Source organism: Bubalus kerabau, chromosome 1 (assembly GCF_029407905.1).
Source record: "Bubalus kerabau isolate K-KA32 ecotype Philippines breed swamp buffalo chromosome 1, PCC_UOA_SB_1v2, whole genome shotgun sequence".
NCBI lineage: Eukaryota > Metazoa > Chordata > Mammalia > Artiodactyla > Bovidae > Bubalus > Bubalus kerabau.
In genome coordinates, this window is record NC_073624.1 from 150,066,488 (window position 1) to 150,089,803 (window position 23,316).

Genomic DNA, 23,316 nt, shown 5'->3' on the forward strand with positions numbered 1-23,316 from the left:
GTGGGGGCTGAGAAGATGGAAGGAGGGCACAGGTGAAAGAGGCTTTCAGCCACACAGGGATGCTGGTTGGGGTCCCCTCCTGGGCATAGGGAACTGGGGGAGTGGTTCGTCTATTTCTGGGCAGTTAGGTGGAGGGAGGTGCCTTTCAGGGAGAGCCCTTGGTAACATCCATCGGGAGGATGCTGATTCAAGACAAGGGTCCCCTAGCATGAAGACTGCCGAAGGCTGGGAATGATGGTTTGTAAGCGAAGGTATTATCTGGGGGCTTCTGGCAATGGGAGAAGAGAGATGAGGGGGGCGCCTAGTGGTAGAATGCCAGGGGCTAACAGCAGAGCTCTTCCCTAGGACCCACAAAACTGCAAAATCTCCAGAAATCCCCAGTGCTCATTATGACTGGATTCCTCCTGGTGATTTGTGCAGGAGCCAAATTCTGCCTCTGGGTTGATATGAGCGGCAGAGCTGAGGTCAGCGGCAGCAAGCCCCCCAAGTCTCTATGTCTCCAGGAGCCCCAGAAATCTTTATAGACAATGGGAACAGGGACAGTTCAAGGATTTCTCACCTAGAAGCCATGGGCAGGGGAAGAGAGGGTCCCAGAGTCCCAGGGGACTAAATACTGAGCTGGAGACCTGAACCAGGAGCTGGGATGATATCCTTTGCTGATACTGTGCTTGGGTCTGGACGCTGGCAGAGGGCCAGTTTATAAGATGCTTTCTCTAAGTAACCTCTTTCTTTGCTTCTGCTTTACAGACGTAGACACAGATGCACTGAGTCAAGAGACCTGCCCAAGGAAGGCATCCAGAGCTGGAATGTGAGCCCAGGAGGGGATTCTGCCCTGGAGCATCTGGACCCTACCCCCAGGAGGCCAGTGAGTGAAGGGACGTGGCCAAGTCTCCTGGGTCAGGCCGAGACAGGTGAGGGGCATATGCTGAGTAAGCAGTGAGGAGAGGGGGCCCCTCCAGTTCCGCAGGCTCCTGAACAGAGGAGCCACCTGGCAGCCTCTGCTGGGGTGGGGAGGGGGCGTGCTGGAACTGGGGCAGGGAGAAGAGGGCTGCTGGAGGCAGCCTCGCACCCAAGTTTGGGAGGGCTGGGGCTTCAGGGTGCACTGGTCTCAACTCACTGTCCTGGGGTAGATTATTCGTCCTGTGGCCGCTCGACCTTCCCACCCATGCTGGGCACTGCCAGGCTGGCATGAGGCTTCCATCAGGTTGCAGGTTAATAAATCTCACTCTTCCCTGAGGCCCGAATTGCAGGATTGCACTTTATCTCAGTGTGGTGCTGCAAGAAAGAAAACACTGTTCGGAATCCAAATGTATGAAAATCTCATGCTGTTCTAAATGTAGCTGGGGAGCTCACTAAGGAAATCTTGAGAGGCTTTGATAAAGCGATCACCACTGACCAAAAGAAGAGAACAATGTCACTGAAAGCAAATGACTGCCACCACTTTTGCCTTCTAAGGGAGCAGCAGAATTTATATCACAGAGTAAGCAGGTCTGTGCTGCTGGGGGCACTGGGGAAAGTGAGGCTGGAGAAGGGGCCCTTTGTAACCATGGGGAGCACCCTTAATGGGGAGAAAAAACAGTTGTAGAGAAGGGGTAGGGGAATCACAAGACCGAGATGGCAGTGGGGACAGGGAGGAGTGGCTGGGTGGGGACTTTGGGGGATACAGTTTGCTTAATGGGTCTAATAGTTTATTTTTTGGCATTGTCCCCTCAATCCTTGGGGAGTGTCCACCCCACACATTAAGGACTTTGCAGGAGTCAGGATTTGTGTTTATTTTGGTAGAAATCGAAAAAAATGAAACGATGCACAGTTGAAGATAAAATAGTGAGCATAGCCCTAGAAAGCAGGAGTAGGGCAGGGCAGAGAATGAGGTGCTGAGGAGGCTGCCCCCCACCGGGCACATACTCCAGGAAGTCACAGAAATTCTGAGGAGTGCACCAAACTGCGCAGAGATTCTAGGAGGCGAGGAGCTCAAGGAGCAGGAACCACACACTGACATCTGAGTTGCAGTAGAGAAGTCACCTCTGCTTTAGCAGCTTTGTTGATGAGGCAAGTATTTGTGCTGGGATAGTTGGAGTAGGGCCTCCCTGCAGGCAGACCCCACTCCTGTCCCATGGAGCCAGGGCAAGCATTTGTGTACTTGGAGGGAGCCTGAAAATTGTCTGGACCGTCAACTTTGCAGATGGGGTGATGGGCCCAGGAAGGAAGTATGTACATTCTCAGGTGTCGTCCAGTGGCAGAGCTGGGTGGCTCCTAACCCAGAGTGAGGAAGAGGCTGGAGTGGCAGGGACAGGAGAGATGCACCAGGGGTGGGAAGGCGGCTGGGCCTTTCGTGCCTGGCTGGTGGTGGCGGTAGGGGAGAGCTGCCCAGTCGCTGCCAGGGCTTCCTGCATGCTCTGCCTGGAGGTGCCTTACTGAGCTGGCCACAGATAAGGAGACAAACTCCGGGTGTTGCCTGGACGGAGAACGGCAGAGAGAAGGCACCCACAGTCCCCAGCCCCAGCTCTACCACCCTAACTGTTAGCAGAGGATCACATTCTTTCATGGGGAGGTGGGTCACAGCCTGCAGAGGCCCCTCCTCCACCACCAGTCCTCTGACCCCCACCTCGGGAAAGCCCAATTGCTGAGCTCCTGGGTGAGTCCTCTCGGTCTGCCCAGAGCCCCTGCCTCACCAGCCTAATCTAGACCTTTGGTTCTGGTGTGCAGCACCCACCTGGAGGTGTCTAGCTCCCACGGGTGAGTGAAGGAAGCAGTGTGGTCCTCCTGAGCCAGCACTTCACGGGTCAGGCTCTGCCAAGGCCATGGTGGCCGAGGCGCCAGAGCAGCCAGCACCCCCAGCACTTTATGAGAGGCAAACGCCAGAGCCCCACCCTCAGTGAGTTGCGGGGAAGGGTGCAGAGGAGGCGGGGGCCCTCAGAGGGATGGTGTGGGCATGGATGAGATGCTTAGACAACCTGACCAAGTCCTTGGGAGCTGTGAGGATGGGATGACCCTTTCTCTACCCCTTCTGCCCAAGTGGAAGCTCACAAAGCAATGAAAAGAGGACTCTGGTCTCCCCGAAGCCAGGGAATCTTAAGATCGTGAAATCTTAGGGGGTTTGAATCATAGAATCCCAGAAATACTTGGTATTGGGATTCTGGAAATAACTGGAGTGTAAGATTTTTAAACATGTTTTAATGCACGATGCTCTTTTATTTACCATTATGACTTGGAGAATGAAAAAAGACATTAAAAATATACTAGTAGTTTTCTTTAGTGTTTTGACTCTATTTTTACTTTTCCCAGTTTTCTCTGTTTTCCAAATATTTGCAATGAGAGTGGGTTATTTTTAAAATGAAAAATAACAACATGTAAAGATAGCACTCTGCCTCTCCTCACCAGAGACAGTGCACTCTTATAACTTGAGTGGAGGCTAATGATGTCCTCTTGTTAGGGGCAGTCCTTTTTCCCCCTGATATACAAAAATATTGAAGCATAAGATTTTTAAATCAGTTGCCAAAATATAAAAGTCTGGCACTTGTAGAATCTTAGGAAAAAGAAACCAACCTTCCCAGAGAGGTGAAGCAGCCTAGAACTTTTAGCTCAGTAGAGCCTAGAACTTTTGAGAACAGGAGCTCTCAGAGGACTTCAAAATCACCTGGCCCAGCTCCTTCATTTATATCTGAGGACTCTCGTGAGAGGGCAGAGTCTTGTGTGAGGTTACCTTCTTCTGTGGCTCCCAGCTCTGCCAAGGGCGGCAGAGCATCTCCTGGGCGGCAGGCAGGCAGGGGGCCATGTGGGTCGCTGACCACTCCTGCCCCTTGTCCAGTGCTGTCTCAGACTAGAGCTGCATCTGACGGAGGCTGGCCGGATCCAGAGTCTGGGGGCTGCCAGCTTTGTCTGCATAGAGTGTATCCACCTGGTCAGGGGGGAAGAGCAGAGAAGCCCTTGAGAACAGATGGTCACAGGAAGTACCTGGTGTAGGGGAGAACTAAGACAGTGTGTTTTGAATAAATGTATGTATGTATGAATGAATCAGTGAGTGAGTATGATGGTCTTAGTGAATAAGAGCCTGCCGTAGGTCGTACCTGGGACCTGAGTCCTGGCTGTGCCGCTGAAGCTGACATACCTCCCAGGAACACTGTACCCACTGCACACTCATGTTCTTAGCAGCATTGTCCACAACAGCCAAAAGGCAAAAGGACCCAAATGTTCATCATTGGATGGATCGATAAACACAATGGAGTATTACATACAATGAAATATTATTCAACCTAAAAAGGGAAGGAAATTCTGGGACTTGCTACAACATGGATGAATCTTGAGGACACCATGATAAGTGAAGTAAGCTAGTCACAAGATGACAAATACTGCATGATTCTACTTATATGAGGTACCAAGAACAGTCAGATACATAGAGACCAAAAGGAGAAGGGAGGTTGCCAGGGGCTCAGGGAGGAGGGAATGGGGACTTATGGTTTAATGGGTATAGAGTTTCAGTCTTGCAAGATGAAAAGGGTTCTGTGGATGGTTGGTGCTGATGGTGACCCAACAATATGCATGTCTTTAATATCACTTCCCAGATGGCTCAGTGGTAAAGAAACCTGCCAATGCAGGAGACGCAGGAGTTGCAAGTTTGATCCCTGGAGAAGGAAATGGGAGCTCGCTTCAGTACTCTTGCCTGGAAAATCCCGTGGACAGAGAAGCCTGGTGGGCTGCAGTCCACAGGGTTGCAAAGAGTCGGACACTGAGTCACTGAGCATGAGTGATCTTACTGAACTGTATCTTATAAATGGTTAAAATGGTAAGTTTATATTAAAAGTACTTAACAATCAATTCTATTAAGAAGTAATTTTATTCTCAAGTAATGGGGAAGAATGGGGGAGGATCAGAATCATCAAGTGTGACTGAATCCATGGCTTTGTCTCTTGGAACAATGATGACCAATGATGGTGTCATCTGAAAAGCCAACATTCCTTCCCACTCAACAAAAAAATCCCAAGAGCAGACGGTGTTTATTCCAGTTTGGGTCATATGCTCATCCAATCCTTGAACCAGTCCCTGTGCCCAGGGATGCGATACTCCGGTTGAATGGAGCTAAGTTTCAGGCCCACCTGGAAGGAGGGCAGGGGACATCTGGGCACCCCAACAGGGGCTTCCACAGTGGGTAAGGAGACTGGATCCCAAGGAGGACCTAATAGCAGAGAAGATTGGAAGGGAAAATCTGTGTTCTTGCTTCAGTCAGAGTAGCAGAGGGTAGGGAGAGGAGAAATTCCAGGGCGGCGTGAGCCAAGGAAAATTTAGAAGTGACTCATAAGTGGCCATGGGGTACTGACACCCAGCAGAAGTCCCCTTGATGGCCAAACAGGGGCTCAGACAGAGAGCACTGCTAAGCAGAGCACGGAAGCTCTGCAAAGCCGAGTCGCGCTTACACACCACAGCCCAGTAACCAGCCCGGCCCCCAGCCTGCCCAGGACCTTAGGTCAAGAGGGCGCTCTGTGCAAGGGCCAGTGCAGGCAGGCCTGATGCTGCTTGTGTTTCCAGGAAGGCCAGTGGCAACTGTGCTTTGTGAGATGTCTGGAGCCTTCCAATTCCCCCAGCTGGCTGCCCCTTGGGCAGTCAGCAGCGACTCCCTAAAACACGGAGAAAGTAGGCAAGCTTGTTGGAGGACTTTAAAGAGGGCCAGGGAGTCAGCAAACCCTTCTGAGCTCCATATTCCAGAGATGGAGGAAGAGGGGCCAGGAGGAAGAGGGGGTGAAGTGACTGGAAGTGAGGGAAGGGTCCACTTCTCTCTTTGGAGACGAGTGGGCCTTGGGGTGAGCCTGAGAGGTGGCAGCTGGCAGGAAGTAAGGGGCACTGACTGAGAAGCCCACAGCCCTGGGTTTGAATCCACTACTTATTGGCCGCGTGAATTTTGATGTTACCGTTGCTCTGAGCCTTGGATTTTTCTACCTGTGAAACCTACCTACGGGTGGCTGTGAGCCCTGAATGAGATCAGATCATCCCAGCCAACCCGAGGTTAGCCATCTGTGTTTTTGCAACAGAGCCGTTTCCCATTTGCATGTCGTGTGTTTATTTCCACAGTGTTTCTATGCGCACTTGGTTCAGTTCGGTTCCCTTATCTTTCTCCTAACAGATTGCAGAGCTGCTGAGAAAGATCTTGTCTGTTCACAGTCTACCCTCAAAATACCCAGGTAAGAAGCCAGACCCAGAATGTCTTCTCTTTAAGTACAGTGACAGTGGGTGCAAAGCCAGGCAGTGACACAAGCATTCTGCAGGGAGTTGTGAAAGCAAACACAAGATGGAGAAAGCAAAGTAAATAGATTTGAAGGATGGGCTAAGAAACTTAATTTTTTCTTTAGAGGCTATACCTTATTTTTTTAAGTAGCAAGTGTCTCCATTATAGAGTTGTATATTTAAAAATGACATATGTATTTTCAGTTATATATATGTTTTAATTTGGCTGCACCAGGTCTTAGCTGTGGCACGAGGGGTCTTTGATCTTTCTTGTGGCATGTGAACCCTTAGCTGCAGCCTGCGGGATCCAGTTCCCTGACCAGGGATTGGACCCAGGACCCCCGCATTGGGAGTGAGGAGTCTTAGCTACTGGACCCACCTGGGTAATCCCCTAAGAAACTTAAAAGGGGAGGTACCCTCCAGAGAATAAGAAAATTATGATACTCTGCAGGGGCAGATGTATGATTCTACTAATACTAATACGGTGTATCTAGAGTAGTCAGACTCAGAGGTGGAAAGTAGAGTGCCGGGTCTTGGGAAAAGGGGGAAATGGGGCGTTGTTAACGGGTTTCAGAGTTTCAGCTTTGCAAGATGTGAAGAGCTCTGGTGATGGCTGATGGTGAGAGTTGCACGTGGTGTGAATATAGTTAAACACACTGAACTGTACACTTCGAAGTGGTTTAAATGGTTCATTTTTTGTTATGTCTATTTTATAAGAAAAAAAATTGGAACATTTTTGTGGGCTTTCTGGGGGCGAACTGGTGGCAGGGTTGAGGACAGAGCAGGAGAAGGCCAGCGAGACGGCATAGCTTCTGGTTTCGTCTGGATGTTTTGTTTTTGGCTGTGCCACTTGGCATATGGGATCTTAGTTCCCCGACCAGGGATCGAACCTGTGCCCTCTGCAGTGGAAACGTGGAGTTCTAACTACTGGATTGCCAGGGAAGTCCCAGGGAATTAGTTGTTTCATATGATGCTGCCACCAGGGAAACATCCCTAGTGGCCAAGGACCTTTTAAAAACAGGACAGTTTTACACCGACCATGAAGCTTTTTTGCTGGATTCACAGCAAATCCCCACCCAGTCCCTCTTCTTGATTGAAGCCTGCTGAGCACAAGTTTTGTGTGAAAGGGGCTCCCTGAATTGGCACGGGGAGAATGGCAGCCATGCTGGGAGTGTAGAATGGAGCCACAGCCTGTGGACGGAGCCGACTCAGTGGAAGCAGGAGCTCAGAGCCATAGTGACTGCGACATTGTAAATGCTCGATGCCAACCCCCCAGCCCCAACCAAGAAACCTGCAGAAATCTCAAGGAAGACATTGGATTCCCAGAGAGTCAGGGCCATCTTCTCTATATCTTAAAGGCTAGAGATACCTCAGCTGCATCTGGGTCATATTTATGTAATATCCCTTTCCTTTTCGATTTTGTCAACCACCATTGTGCTAACGCTATGCTCGTCCTGAATGTAAGCCCAACTTTTGGTGAGGGTTACTGTTCACAGAGGATGAGATGGCTGGATGGCATCACTGACTCGATGGACGTGAGTCTGAGGGAACTCCGGGAGTTGGTGATGGACAGGGAGGCCTGGCGTGCTGCAGTTCATGGGGTTGCAAAGAGTCGGACACGACTGAGTGACTGAACTAAACTGTTTACAAGGCAGCAGAGTCCAGCAGATAGAAGCAGGGATTCTAGAAGCAGACGTGTTGTGTTTGGATCCTGGGTTCTCACTTTATTATGTGGCCTTGGGCAAGCTGATTCACCTGACAGTCACTCAGTTTATTCGTCTAGAAAATGAGAGTGATTCTCTACCTCCTACGGTTTTGGGTGAGCATCAGATACGGTACCACATATAAAATACGTACAACAATTCAGAGTGTTCATCAGTAGCTAGTACCTTAGTCCTGCCCCAATGTCTGGTAGGAATTCAATCGTTGCTATGGGTGAGTCTTCTAAAGCGGCCTTTGAGTTCCCCACCTCTGCGCTAATCTACCCAGAGCCCTGTGAGTCCTGGCTCAGGGATGAGCACAGACCTGTCTACCCCTTGCCCTTTGATTCTCTGGAAGCAAACAGAAGCAGGGAAGCCCCACACAGGGAGGCTTTCTCCAAGGGAGTCGGGATGGTTTGGTTCAGCTCATCCCCCTTCCCGGAGCAAACTCCATAAGCACAGAGACCTCCTGCTGATGGGAGAGTGGCGCTGTCCTCTTAAGGGGAAGACAGTAGTTTAATGGGCTCCACGTGATAGGAAAACCAATACTGCTGCTGAGGACTTAGGGACAGAGTCTTCGAACTCAGGGGCTTTTCCTGTGCGAGGCGCAGACTCCTCAGCCCTCTGCCTTTGCCGCCTTCTCTTCTGGGTTCTGGCTGGAGTGCACTCGAAGAACTTGAGCTTTTCCAATGTTCTCTGGGATGGGGAGGGGGAACACAGCAGGCAGGAGAGTGTGAGGGAGCTGCCCAGGAGATATGGGGAGACCCCTGCTCCCCACTCCAGGCCCCGGTGCCCAGGTCAGCCCAGGCTTCTGCTCAGGCTCCCCGGTCACCTGGGAGGGACTGACTCCCTTCCCCCAGCCTCACCTCCACCCTCTACTACATCTGGGTGTCATTGCTATATCCAGGTCACAGATGTCTGCACAGTACCTACTCTGTGTCAGACACTCGCCCTGGCACACAGGACCCCTTATGATCTGTGGGGGAGAGCGGTGTACGTCAAGAATACCTGTCTTTCAGCAGATGAATGGATAAGAAAGCTGTGGTACATATACACAATGGAGTATTATTCAGCCATTAAAAAGAATACATTTGAATCAGTTCTAATGAGGTGGATGAAACTGGAGCCTATTATACAGAGTGAAGTAAGCCAGAAAGAAAAACACCAATACAGTATACTAACGCATATATATGGAATTTAGAAAGATGGTAACAGTAACCCTGTGTACGAGACAGCAAAAGAGACACTGATGTTTAGAACAGTCTTATGGACTCTGTGGGAGAGGGAGAGGGTGGGAAGATTTGGGAGAATGGCATTGAAACATGTAAATATCATGTATGAAATGAGTTGCCAGTCCAGGTTCGATGCACGATACTGGATGCTTGGGGCTGGTGCACTGGGACGACCCAGAGGGATGGAATGGGGAGGGAGGAGGGAGGAGGGTTCAGGATGGGGAACACATGTATACCTGTGGCGGATTCATTTTGATATTTGGCAAATTTAATACAGTTATGTAAAGTTTAAAAATAAAATAAAATTAAAAAAAAAAAAAAAAAAAAAAAAAAAAATACCTGTCTTCTCTCCCTGAAACCTTCCTCCCTTTACCCTCCTGCCCTGGTATAAGGCACCCCTTTTTCTCCCTTGTCTCCCTCATCCCCTCTGGACCTCCATAGTCCATTCTCTACACGGCCACCCAAGGGTCCCCCCATGCCATGATAACCCTCCAGTGAACCCCATACAGCCTGCATGAGACCACACACCTGACCTTCCCTGTGGGGAAGGTCACAGCCTGTGGGCTGGCTCTGCCCACCTGTCTCACTTCTTACCACTGTTCCCAACCCACAAGTGTCCAGCCACCCTGGCTTGCCTGCCTGCTCTTTCACCCACACACCTGGCCATGGAAGCCTTGTTGCAGGCTTTCCCTTGACCCACAGAGGGTTGGATCCTTTCTGCCTCTCGGCTCAAGGGACCCTTCTCCATGCCCCTGCCATCCCCCACTCAATCCTTCTGACTCTCCTATTGCCCTGTTATTTCCCATATGGCACCGTCTCTCTCAGGTGTCTTTGTGGTCTGCATGTCTCTCGCTAGGATGTAAGCTCCGAGGCAGCAGAACCCATCTCTGAATTCTCCCCCAGTGATCCCCAGAGGCTAGCACCTGGGTACTAACTAAGAATCTTCTGAGTGGATGGATGGATGGATAAAATGAGCAGCTTCTTTGGGCAGGGGCCCATCTCTAGAGGAGTCCTTGAATCCCCCAAGGGATCTAGCCTTGGTGGGCTTCAGTGAGCCCCCCAGTGCCCTGCTGTGGGGACTCTTACCTGGTTTTTCGCTTTTTGGTAGAGGTGGTGTCTTCATCTTCTTCGGGGATTGGCTAAAACCAACACAAGGACAGCTAGGAAGGTCAGGCTGGAGCCAGACAGCCAGCTGAGTGACAGGGCGGGCAGGGAGGTAGGGAAGGTGCCCCTGGGAAAGGCAGAAGAGCCAGCAGGTATCTATCCAGGGATGGCCCCACCCTGAGTAGGACCCCAACAACTGCGCACTATCGCTCACTGTGGCCACAAGGAACCAAGGCCCTTCTCTAGGGGGCTGTAAGAGAGGCCACTGCCCTGGCCCTCCCTTGGCCTGCTGCTTTCCTGCAGATGGGAACCCTAGTGAGCCCTAGTGAATTACTGACAAGCATGGATAACGCTCCTGTCTTGTATAGGCTCTGCACTTCAGCAAGCCTTTTGATGCACCCGATGTAATGTCTCTTCTCTATGACTTTAGGAGAGGGAGCTTTTGAAAGGTGGCTTGCCCAAGATCACTATGAAGTTGCCTTACCACCGTGTCTCCACTGGTCTCAAGCTAAACAAGAAAACCAAGTTTGGGGCCAGAGCAGGCACCTATACCTTTAACACATGCAAGCCAGCACTGCATCCCGCCTCCTTCTTCTCAGTCTGCCCAGTATCCAGCCACTCCCAAATTTTACATTCCCTATCGCTTCGAATTCCTGGCTTTCCCAGCCCTCCTCACTCCTGACTTGCCCCACTCTTGCATTTGCTTGTTCAAGATACACATCTCCATGTTCACCCCAACTCGACTATGTGGCAATCCCTGGGCATCTGCCTTTCCAACCAGCTCCTCGGTGACTCTGAGTACTGCTGGGCTGGGAAGTTGGATAAGCCTGAGTCTGCATGCATGCTAAGACGTGTCAGTCTTGCCTGACTCTTTGTGATCCCATGGACTATGGCCTGACATGCTCCTCTGTCCATGGGATTCTCCAGGCAAGAATACTGGAGTGGGTTGCCATTTCCTTCTCCAGGGGATCTTCCCAACCCAGGGATCGAATCCTTGTCTCTTATGTCTCCTGCATTGGCTGGTGGGTTCTTTACCACTAGCACCACCTGAGAAGCCCAAGCCTGAATATGAGTCCCAGCTTTTCTGCTGCCCACCCGGGTGACTTTGGGCTGTCATTCAACTGTCCTGAGCCTCAGTCTTTTCATCTGTAAAATGGGAAGCCATACTGCCTCCATGGGTGGCTGCATGGACTAGAAATGTGTTCAACACCCAGCCGTGTCAGGTACACACAGTGGACACTCAGGATTGCTGGTCCCATGGCTGACACTCAGGCCCTGCTGCGCTGCTGTGTGCAGCCTTCCCTCATCTTCCCCTTCCCCAGCTTGTCATTAATCCTTCTTTCAGCCATCTGGAGGACTTAGTACCAGCACGAAGTTACTTCTGCCTGCCTTATGTTACCCTTCCTTCTCTGCTTGTGTCTTCCCAAGGCCCAGGAGCTCCTGGAGAGCTTGATGTGTGTGGCTTATCCAGCTCTGTTTTGCTACAAGTGATGCAGGTCACCGCCTCCCCTGCTCCTCCCCGCCATATCCTCCACAGCAGGCCTCTGGAGTCTGGTCTGGCAGAGAAAGCCTCTGAGCCATCAGGTGGCACCAGGGGTCCTGGGGAGAGTGGGGCCTCTTCATCCAGCACAGGCACAGGCAGCCCAGGCTCTGGCCTCCTTCCCCGGGCCTCCTCGGGCCACACCTGGGTGGGCAGGTGGCTGAATATGAGGGAGCAGTTCCGGGAACAGAGGGGCAGGTGAGGGGTGTGACCCCCACCTGTAGGGTAGCTGGTGCCTCTCTTGAAGTGAGTCTTGAACTTCCAGGAGCTGGTTCAGGAGTTTTTCGGCTGGGATGGGCACTAGGGGCTGGGGAAGGAGCTGAGCCACTGCGGTCTGCAGGAGCCCCAGTGCCATGTCTTTCTCTGTAAGCACAGCCGAGGTTGGGGGGAGGATGCTCAGGGGCAAGACCTCGGCCCCCGTCCTGCTGCTGGATGGGACGGGCAGGAGCAGGGCCTCCAGCCCTTCTGCCCCACAGGAGTCCACGGGGAGGGCCGTGCATCTCTCTGGCCCCTAAGCATGCCTCAGCCTTCCACACCTTTACACACCTGCTCGTGTGTATCTTATTCTTGGTTTACCTGCCATCACACCCCCTGGCCCTCTGGGAAGCCTGCTGGGGACCCACCTTCCTCCCCGTCCTCCTTCCCTTCCTCCTCCACTCTCTGGTCCAATCAGTTCTCTGATTGTTCCTCACCCCTCTACTTAGATACACTCTCCACTCACCATCCCAGTGTGTATGTGTACGTCTGTTCACGTGTATGTATGTGTGTACTCCTATGTGTGTGTTTGCCTGAATGTGTATATCCATTTATGTGTACACATATGTGTATGCTCTTATGTACATATATTAGCATGAATGTATATGTCCATTCATGTGTACACATACGTGTGTGCTCTTACGTGTGTGTATTTGCATCTTTGTGCATGTGCGTTTCCCACAGAGGTGGATTAAGAACTGTCTGTCTCCTTCCCAGGGGCCAAATCCCAGGGGTCAGCATGCAGGAGGGTTTGCTCTAAGAAGCAGTGTCATGGAAACCCTGCGGAGGAATGCGGAGGAGAAGGCAGTGATGTTGTCTAGCTGGAAAAGGTTAGTTTGTGACTCCAAAAAGGAGGAGCAGCCCCCATGTAAGGCCATGGGATGGGAGCCGAGTGAATCTGAGTCTTGGAGAACCAGAGGACACAGCCCTCAGCAGCCTCCACTCAGATGAGAACCTGGGCCCAGGACGATGTCCTCACCCTTGGCGGGCGCGTAGAGTAGCCAGAACTGGATAGCATTCAAGGAGTCTGTCTGCAGAATTTGCGAAAGCAGTTCCAGGATCTGTGGGCGGGAGGACAGGCCTGGGTCAGCGTGGCTGGACAGCACGTTCTAGCTGGCAGCACAGCCCCTCCCCATAAAGTGTTCTCTCCCCACATCCCTGGCTAGACTGGCCCCCACGATGGTCTCTGCCTACCCTCTGCATGGACTTTACACTTTATAGAAAGCTTTCTCTGCCAACAGCCCTGGAGGAAGGTTTTTCACCCCCTTTCTGGACAGATGAGGGATCTGAGGAGGACACCTGGCAGAGATGCTGTGGCAGAACGAAGCCTCTGAGTCAGTTTCTTGGACCCCCCCATCCCTGAGCCCTGTGTGGTTGTACCCCAAGGTCCCTCACTGGGGAGGCGAGGTCAGAGCTGGCCATCAGCTCCTTAGAGACGCACCGAGTCCCGAATGCCTGGCTCCTTGGTGTGGGAATTTCAGGGACCTCATGGGCCTCTCCTCCCTGAAGTGCCTAAGCTCAGAGTCTGGTGATGTTAGCAAAGAGGTGGGCTGATCCCTGTGGACAGCTTGAGGGTTGGAGCCAGCTGATTCTGTGCACCCCTTAGTCGGCAGCCCCTTCCCGCTCAGGGCTGGGCTGTATTTGCTCCCAGGGTCCTTCTCAGCCCACTCAACCTCCCACATCTTTGCTACTTCAGGACCCTTTCCCCACTGCGTCCTCCAGTAAAGCGTCAGCGGCAGGAGATCCAGGCCTGTCTGAGGAGGGCTACGGGGGCTCCCTAGGCGGGGCTGCTGACGGTGGTGGCGGCCGTGTAGAGCCGGGGCCTGCAGTGGGTGGTGGAGCTCCTGGAGTCCTAGGAAAGTGGGGTCCCTTCAGTGTTTGGTGGCCAGTCTCCCCAGGTCTGCCACGTCCCTGGCAGAGTGGAAATTGGGCCAGTTCTCGCCCCCAGGCCTCGCCCCAGGCCTCCGCTTGCTAGGCTGCCCACCCTCTCCCCCAGGGAACCCGCTTGCTGAGGTGACCCCCACCCCTCATCGGCCTGGGACCCTCCTCCATTCTCCGCATCCAACTTACCTGCCCTGTGCCCCCTCCCCACAGGACCTGAGAACCTACTTCCAGGCAGGGTGAGGCCGCCCTATGGTGGAGAAAGCACTGTGTTTGAGCCCCTGCTAGGCCGCTCCTTCTCTGGGGACCTGGGCCACAGGCCATCACCCGGCAGGGCCTCAGCCTCCTCATCTGTGGAGTGGGGATCCCTGCCCTGTCCGCTGTGTCTGTTCCCTGAGCTGTCGTAAGGCTGCAAGGGGACCTCGTGCTTTAAAGCGCTGGTCACGGGGCAGGTGTCAAGATGCCGCCACAGTCTGGCCTCTCCTGGAGAGCACATGCACCTCTGAACAGGGACTCGCACTGCCTTGCCCACTGGCATGAGTCCTGCGTGTCTCCCAGGCCCTAATGGGAAACTCAAACACAGAGGAGGGGTCTTTATGCTTTGTTCCAGCACAGACCAGACCCCTCCAGAGTGTGGGGACCTGGCTGGGACCAGCCTTGCAGGCTGCGGGGGCAACTGGGTGTGGTGAGGATGCGCCAGGCAAGGCCTCTACCTCCAGACAGACCTCCACCTCCATGCTTCTCATTCCACTACTGCGGTTCCCTTCCTTAACTTAATCAAGTACCACCGCGGGGCCAGACCTTGTGATAAAACATCTGTTCTTCCAGTTTGACTAAATGATAGAACTAAGGTCCCTAAAAGGGAAAGGACTTAAAGATGGAAAGGCTCACACAGAAACCTAGAGGCAGCTGGGGATTGGAATCCAGGCTCCTGACTCCCAGAGCTGAGGTTTTTGAGTCTTAGGGTCTCAGGGACAAGACCTTCTCCCTGGAAGAAGCCATACTTGAAAGCACTATGCAAGGGTCCTAGTTGGATCCTCATGAGCCTGGGAGCAGGTTCCACCAAGTTCTCTGCCCTCAGATGAGGGCCTCCATAGGGTCCACAGCCCCCAGCCTTCCCAGCACCTCACCAGCAGCTCCTGATCCTGTAGGACAAAGGTCTGGTCTCCTCCATCTCTGCTTGCAGGCTGGTTTCGGCCCTGGTGGGAGTGGCGGCGGGCCATGGCTTGGGTAGAAGCAGGGATGAGCCTGCCAGTCTCTGCTGAGTACTTTGCCCCCTGTTCCCGCTGAGGCTCCTCCTTCTGCTGGGGAAAAATGTGGCCAGAGACTCCAGGCAGAGAGAAAGAAGAGAAAGCACAGGGGAAAGGTGAAAAGAAGAGGAGGAGGCCAGGGACCCAGGATGTCAACCAGGCCAGCCTCAACCTGTCTTAGACCCCACTCACCAGTGGGGGCAGCCATTCCTTTATAGCCATTGCTCTTCCTCCTGGAATTTTACTGAAGGTCGGCTGCCCCCACCCCCATGGTCCTCGGTCTTGCCTGGGTAGGCCGTCCTTCAGGTCCCTCCCCTCAGCCCATCAGAGATTTGAAAATAGTATCCTGTACCAAGACCCCCACTGCCTTCCTTAATTCTTAGCTCCGCTGCCCCTAAACCTGTCCCCCACAGCTTAGCATCCTTTCTTTGCCCTGGAAAACCTTCCCGGGCCAGGTGGGCACGAGGCCTGGGACCTCCTGCCCCTGGAACTCCAGTTAAGACTGGTAGTATCCTTCTCCCCATTTTATTTATTTTTAATATTTATTTATTTGGCTGGGCTCAGTCTCAGTTCTGGCATGGGCGATCTTTTAGTTGTGGCTTGTGAACTCTTTAACTGGGATCTTCCTGGACCAGGGATCGAACCTGTGTCCCCTGCATTGGCAGGTGAATTTTTAACCACGGGACCACCCATTTTAAAGATAAGAAAACTGAGGCCCAGAGAGCTTAGCTGAGTTACCCTGAGTGTTACAGCAAGTTAGCTGTGGAATGAGAATGAGAACTCTGCTGCCCAAGACAAGGGTAGGACCAATCTCAGCCAACAGGGGCCAGGCCTGTCCTAGGACCAGTTCCAACTACCTTCAAGCTGCCCCCTACTTGTCTTTACTGGTTTATCAGCAAATAGCACTCAGGCTACTGCCAATCTCTCTGAAATCCTTCAGTGATTCTCCACCCCTTTGTCAGGTGAAACATGAAACTAAGTTCAGAAATGAGAAGCAAGCTGATCTTGCCCACATCCAAAGTCGGCCCCCCTCCAACTCCTCTCTCACTGCTGCCCGCTTATCTCCTATACTTTTAAACCCTCCGTTTTCTAAAACGCTCTCCTGTATTTTCTAGCTTGCAAATGATCATCTGTGCCATGTGCCTCCACTAGGAACACCTCCCTCCGTCCTCTTCTAAACTATGAACCCTTCCTGGATTTCTCCACCAGGTACACTGTGTTCTCTGAACCCTCACTGTGACCCTGTCCCTTGGGTTGTATTCAGGGACCCCTCCCCTCTGCCAACAGCTGTGCCTCCCGCCTTCCTGAGAAGGTTTACTCAGTGCTGGTGTGGTTGGAACCACGTGGGAGCGGTTTAGTTACAAAGGAGTGGGTCCATTTCATTTCTTCTTGGACAGCTACTTTGTTCTGCACCCACCTCCTTGCTCTTCAGCTCACTCTCTTTGGTGAAGATGGCCACCCGGGAAGCCAGGTCCTTCAGCTCCTTCTTCCAGGCCTCTGGGAGGAGGGGGCAAGATCTGGCCAACTGAACCCTGGGGTCTCCCTGTGCATCCTCCCTTTGGGCCGAGTGTGGAAGGGGGATAGGTGGAAGAGCCTCCTCTCCTCCCTGCCCTCCCACCCAGCATCTTAAAGGGAAGGGTGTTTTCAGGGGGCAGGTGGTGCCCTCGAGGGAAGGAGCTGGAATCACACTATTGGTTGGTGGGTGGGAGTGCTTGCTGCTGACATTTGTGTCCCAGCCTGTATCTTAGTTGGGAAATGCTGGAGAATGTTTGGCTACGTGTACCGAGATGTTTGTGATTTAGACTCGCTTTGCCTCTTTCAGGAAAATGAAGCCAGGGCGGAGATTCGGTTGATAGGCTGTGCCAGTTGCTACAAGACTGAGTGACTCCTGGCCAGGTTGGTAAAGAGCCCTGCAGGAAGCCTTCCGGGCCCCTCCGCCCCTTCTCCAGGATCCTCCCTGCTCTTTGGGGAAAGAGAGAGGCTTGGCCCAAGTGGAGGCCTCTGAAATGCTGTCCCAGCACTCCCTATGGCTAACTGTTCTGACTGGCCGGTGCCTGAGCACACAGGTTACAAAATTCAGTATTTCCAGTACTGTTCCTGGCTGGAGCTAGAAGTCACATGTCTGTTGCCCAGATCTGTTTTTCCTCTGCTTTTTCTGACTCTTCAGACACCTCAGAGCCAAGCAGGGGTGCATTTCTGAGGACCTCGGATCCCTACCCACCTAAGAGCCATGGCCTTTTCCTTCTCAGTCACCTGTCCAAGCCAGGCAGCCCTTGGGGCCAGGTATAGCCCCAAGGTATAGGGCCCTAGTACCCACCAGAATAAAGCCGGGGGTCCCGATTGGACTGCGGGTCTCCAACAGGCACCGAGATGGTGGGCATCCTGATCAGGTAGCGGGATAAGAGTGTGGCTTGAGGAGAGGTGGCCAGAGAGAGCTCATCCCTGATGACGCAGACAGGCTTCCCGGTGAGATCTGTTAAGGGTTGGAGGCAGTGGGAAAGGGGACCTGAGTGGACCCCAAGAACTCCAGGAAAATGGGAGGAGGCTGGTGGGCAGGGAAGCACTCAGCCCCGCTTCTTCCAGTAAACACAACCCCAGAGATGGCTAGGGCTGGGAGGGCCTCTCAACCGCTCTGACCTTACTCCAGGGGACACTTAGCATGGCAGCGAAAGGATGGGCTCAGGGTCGCATAGTGAGACTGGCTGAGGGGAGAGGAGAACCCGGGCTGCCTGGGACCCTCAGCTGGGGGTCCCTTTGGTTTTCTGTGACGGGGTAAGGAAGTGCAGGTGTGAGCGCACAGAGTGTGTGGAGCACACAGAGGCAGGCAGCTTCAAGAAGAGGAGTGGGAGCAGGGCGTTAAGCCACAGTTTGTGGCGAGAAGGGCCTGGACTCAAACCACAGGGTGCGAGACCCTCTGGATAAAACTTCATGCCATCTGTCAGCCTTGCAGGTCAGAGTGCATGGCACCCTGGGGGTGGTGAGAGGCAGCTTACACGTGAGGAACCTCCAGGCTAAGGTCTGTGTAGGATTATAGCATCATTGGCTTCCCAGGTGGCATTAATAGTAAAGAATCCGCCTGCCGATGCAGGACACGAAAGAGACGTGGGTTTGATCCCTAGGTCAGGGAGATCCCCTGGAGGAGAGCATGGCACTCCAGTATTCTTGCCTGGAGAATCCCCTGGACAGAGGAGCCTGGTCGGCTACAGTCCATGGGGTCACAAAGTGACTGAAGTGACTTAGCATGTATGCAATGGCATCGTTAGATGGTTAAGCTTTGGGGAGCAGCGTGGTTAGGACTTAACCGCAGTTTCTCACTCTCTCCTCCCGGAACACTTTCCTCTGGCGCCAGGACCCCTCTCACTCCCGGGTCCTCCTAGCTCACCAGTCACTGCTCTGCCACTTCCCCTTCATCTCCTCGACCCCGTAACCTTGGGGTCCCCAGATTCATGCCAGTTTCTCCTCCCTAGCCTCTACAGGGTCCTGTGATGATCCCCATCCAGCACACCTCTTCAAACACCACTCCCATTTGAGTGGCTCTCACATTTGCATCTCTGCCTGAAACTGACGCAACTGCCTACTTGGCGCTTTCCCTCGGGCTTCCCCACCCACCCCCCTGGGACTTCTAAGAGGCATCTCACATGCTGCATCTCCCAGCATCTCAGACCAAACCCCGACCCTTCCCATTCTCCACTGGCCCCGTCTACAGGCTCCTCTATCTTAGCCCAAACCCAATTTTCCAGTTTCTCAGACCAAACACCTGGGAGTCAGCCTGACTCTTCTCTCCATCTCATACTCCATTTTTAATCCATCAGCCAAGTCTGTTGGCCTCGCCTTCTCTATCTCTCTACAGCAGGGCCGCTAACTCCTCCACTGCTATCTCTCTGGTCCAAGCCACTGTCCATTCAGAAGCCAGCAGAGCCCTCTGTTACTTCTTTGCTCTCAACCCTCTGATGGCTGCCATCTGACTCAGTGAGATGGCTTAAGGATGACCACGGTGAGCTCCAAGGCCCACAGGACATGGGCCCCACTGCCTCTGTGTCTCACTTCTCCTCCTCCTTATTCTGTTTCAGCCACACCCACGTCCTCACTATTCTCCAACAGGAGGCTCTTGCCTGGGGGCCTTTGTCCCGGCTCTTCCGTCTGCCTGGGACACCTTCCCCCTGAGATCCACATGGTCATGTCCTGTCTTCCTTTAGTCTTTGCTTGAATATCATGCTGTTGGTCAGGCCTTGGCTCTGTATATAGCCTTGGCACTTCCAACCTTCTGACACCTTATCTGTTTCCTATTCTTCCCCACTAAAGGTCAGCTCTGTGAGACCAGGGACCATCTGTCTGGCTTGGTCATAACGCCAGGACATAGTTCACACTCGTTAGATCTTTGATGAACAAACAGCTGAATGGATGAAATGGCCTGAGTCAGAGATGAGAGCACAGCTCTGGAGCAGAATATTCATCCCTTTCTCTGATTTGTAAGGTGGGAGAATCGGCAGGGACGTAAATCCTGTAGGGCTCTGCAGTCTGCCCTTGGAATCCCCACCCTGCTCCAGGTAGGTCTTGGCTTGGCCAAGAGTGGCTGGGTCCTCCCTTTCCAGCGGCCCCCCAACCCCCACCGTCAGGCCCTGGCCTACCCCAGCCCTACCTTGGATGTGGGTCACGTGCTGGGGCTGGGGGTGGTGCCTGGAGAAGAAGGAGTGGTGGCTGAGGCGACCAAAGCGGTAGGCACTCGGGGTTTGGGGCTTGGATGTCCTCACTGCCTCTCGGATCAGCTTGAAATCCACGATCCCTGGGATCATCGGTTCTTTCTGTGGCCCGCTGTCCCCATGCCTCCTTGGCTGGCACCCCGACTTCTTTTCCAGATTCGGTTCACCTTTTGGACTAAAGGAGAGGGCCAGGGAGAAGCAAACGGAGTCTTAGGCAGCAGTGCCCACCTGAGCTTATGGGAGTCCATTCCTGAGATACTCTGAAAGCTGCTTAACAGATTCCACCACCACCCCCATGGCACTAGAGCTGGGCCTCTCCCAAGGTCCTTTCTCAGCCATGCCATCCGGCCCTGGGGAACCTTCAGTCTTCCTATGATGCCTGAGTAGGGAGCCAGGATCCATCTGAGAGAACTCAGATGGAATCTCTTAGGACCCCGGTTTTCTCTCAGAGACCATTTCCGAAGCCAGAAGGAAAAGCCATAGACCTACCTCCTTGCCCAGACACCTGCGTTGGAGCAAAGGCACATTATGTGCGCCTCCAGGGCCAGGGGGCTGACCCTAGCATGGGCCTCTCCCCAAGCCAAACAGTTGGCGGTCCAGGAGAAGCCAGCTTTTTAGGCTGTCACCCAACCCCCCCTTGCCCTCAGGAGCAGTTTTGGCCCAGACTCAGCATCCAGGAGCTGATGCCAAAGCTGACTAGGCCAGCCAGTCCTCTTCCCGTGAGGGCCCCCCTGGGAGCTGCAGAACTGTTGGTCTGGCTATCTGGGCTGCGTCGCTGTGGGGAAGCTTCAAGCTCTTGCTTCGCTTCGCTTCACTTCACTGGAGAGAAGTGTCTCAGGTTCTCTGTCCTCCACCCGCACCCCTTCCCTCTCCTGAGGATGCTGTGCCTCCCCCCAGAGGAATAGGTGGAGTTGGTCCAGCAAGGATCCAGGGGTGGGCTGCTCTCCTCCAGGGGCCTGGTGGGACCACCTGCCTGCTCGCTGTCTGCTTCCCCTTCTTGTGGCCCTGGCTGAAGGGAGGCCCTCTGGAGGTGTGTAGATGGACTCTGGATATGCTAAGCAAGGCATTTTGCCCCGGGGCCCTCTGATGCTTTCGATGACCAGGCCCCTGAGTTTCCTGTTCCATCCTCTATTCGCTTCTAGGGGATCTGGGACTTAAAGAAATAAAGTAAACCTTCCCTGAACATCACTGTTAGCTGACCTCCCCTGCCCCCAACTAACGGTAGAAGTCACCCCCTGAAACCCCTGGAATGTTTATGCTCCTGCCCCGAGCCACCACACCCTCTCCCAACCCAGGAGGGGCCCTGCCTGTGACCTGTGTTAACTCAGGCCTGAGAACCCACTAGGCGCCTGACTGATACCAGAGGGAAGGTGACCTCCACTTGGACCCTCAATCTGTTGAGTTCCTTTGTATTCTACCCTCCCCAGCTCCCTCCACCTCCTCAGTCAGCAGGGAAGGCACTGGGGACCTTACCTCGGCAGTGAATGCTCTGCCAATTGGGCCCTCACTTCTGTAGCCATTGGGGTGCCTCTAACAGAGTAAAGACTGGTGCTCTTAATACGAGTGTTGACGATGCATAACAGGAACAGACACTTTAGGGGGAAAATTGGCAATATCTTATAAAATTGAACATTTGCATGCCATATCCCAGTGTAACCCAGCAATTACATGTGTGTGCTTGCTAAGTCACTTCATTTGTGTCTGACTCTTTGTGACCCATGGACTGTAGGCTGCCAGGCTCTACTGTCCATGGCATTCTCCAGGCAAGAATAGTGGAGTGGGTTGCCATGCCCTCTTCCAGGGGATCTGCCCAACCCAGGGATTGAACTCACATCTCTCATGTCTCCTGCATTGGGAGACAGGTTCTTTACCACTAGTACCACCTGGGAAGCCCTAAACTTGAATGTTTGCATGCCATAGCCCAGCATAACCCAACAATTACTATCCCAGAAATATACCCCAGAGGAACTCTTGCAGATGTGTAAGAATATTCAAACCAACATTGTTCAAATCAGCAAAAACCTGGTGATAGTTCACATGTCCAATGGCAGAAGAGTGGATAAATATGCTGTGGCCCATTCAGACAATTGAACATTATATTGCAGTGAAAATGAATGAACCACAGCTACATGCAGCAACATAGGTGAATATTACAAATGTAATGAATAGTCAGGGAAAGCAAATTGCAGAAGACCATATAGCGTGAGATCCTTTTTAAAAATAAAATTCAAAAGCAAGCAGAATTATCATAAAGGTAATAAAACAAAAGCAATGAAACGCTGCAAAATTCATGTAGTGGCTATTTCTGAGGGCAGATAAAGAGCGGGGGGAGGAGAGCAGCACATGGGTTGTCTTGGTGGTGGTATTCTAGTTCTTGGTTTGAGAGGTGCTTTTATTGGCATTCATCATATTACTAAATAAGCTAGATGACATGAATGAAAGATAAATGTCAAAGCCAAATTGACACTTCAAGGTGATTATGAATCTGTAAGTGTAGCGCTGGGGTTGCAGGTGCCGAGGATGGGTTGAGCAATCAGTACATTCTGAGAATTAACCCTCTGAGTCATAGACTCTGCAGGGGACCCCAGAGGTTCCCCCAGGGCCAGGCTTCCATCAGGTTAGGGTGGAGAGGAGCAGACAGCACTGCCTGAGATTGGGGAAGGGGAGGGACTTTGAGATCAAGGAGCCAGGCATCCTGACTCAGTCTCCTAATCTTTCCCTAAAGACAAAACTAGCTGGTAGGGCATCCTTTGAAGGGAGTCTGGACATCCTTGATGAAGAGGCTAGGCTCTGGAGCAGTGGTTCCCAACCTTTTTGTTAGCAGGGACTGGTTTCGTGGAACACAATTTTTCCACAGATCGGGGAGTCAGGGGGAATGGGTTCAGGATGTGTCAAGCGCATCACATTTATTGTGCACTTTATTTCTGTTTTATTACGTCAGCTCCACCTCACATCGTCAGGAATGAGATCCCAGAGATGGAGGACCCTTGCTCTGGAGCACTTCGATGCTGCAGGGCTGAGAACAGGGCATTTACAAGCCCATACCCACCTGCCTACAGTAAAAGAAATCAACACAATAGAGACTTTTAAAAATACTTTTGACTGTGACCATCGTAAGAAACTCATTTTTATATCGTAACCCAATTCACACACACACACATGTGCATTTACTTGTGTGTGTACGTGAAACTGAAGCAGTTCTTGTCCTTGTTGTATATGACACATACTGATAGTTTCATCCTACTTTTTGTCTTCATTTTGTCCTTATCAAACTATTTCATTGATATTATAAGCCACTGTGGGTCATTATCACACAGCTGCTGGGAAGAGGTCAACAGGGCCTCTAGCGGGCCTGGCCTGCCTTTGCCAGAGCGGGCCAGGCTGGGCCCCACTGCATCTGCCCTTGACCTTCCTTCCCTCTCCCCCTGGGTTCCCAGT

At 52.7% G+C, this 23,316-nt stretch overlaps 1 protein-coding gene across 3 annotated transcripts; it reads right to left on the reverse strand.

Annotated features, from left to right (window-relative positions):
• Positions 1–8,444: 8,444 nt before the first annotated feature.
• On the reverse strand, positions 8,445–21,398 carry TBATA (thymus, brain and testes associated). 3 transcript variants are annotated; one of them, XM_055566425.1, is made up of 10 exons: positions 21,352–21,398; positions 19,818–20,053; positions 17,496–17,651; positions 16,596–16,675; positions 15,654–15,662; positions 15,059–15,232; positions 13,027–13,108; positions 12,011–12,155; positions 10,235–10,287; positions 8,445–8,612 (listed from the first exon to the last, which is right to left on the reverse strand). In XM_055566425.1, the coding sequence occupies exons 1-10, from the start codon at positions 21,396–21,398 to the stop codon at positions 8,533–8,535; spliced, it is 1,062 nt and encodes a 353-aa protein (XP_055422400.1). In that variant the 3' UTR covers positions 8,445–8,532. The 3 variants fall into 3 exon arrangements, with proteins under 3 accessions (XP_055422400.1, XP_055422399.1, XP_055422398.1); XM_055566424.1 differs by lacking the exon at positions 15,654–15,662 and having other exon boundaries at positions 15,059–15,229; XM_055566423.1 differs by lacking the exon at positions 15,654–15,662 and having other exon boundaries at positions 16,590–16,675.
• Between the last annotated feature and the right edge of the window lie 1,918 nt (positions 21,399–23,316).

Excerpts from the sequence above, each read along its gene's own strand:
- TBATA (XM_055566425.1), bottom strand. The coding sequence starts at position 21,398 with ATGGCTACAGAAGTGAGGGCCCAATTGGCAGAGCATTCACTGCCGAG. Across the intron at positions 16,676-17,495 it reads GGACCCCCGGCTTTATTCTG|AGGCCTGGAAGAAGGAGCTG; the intron begins GTGGGTACTAGG and ends CCCTCCTCCCAG. Across the intron at positions 10,288-12,010 it reads AGGCACCAGCTACCCTACAG|CCAATCCCCGAAGAAGATGA; the intron begins GTGGGGGTCACA and ends TGTTGGTTTTAG.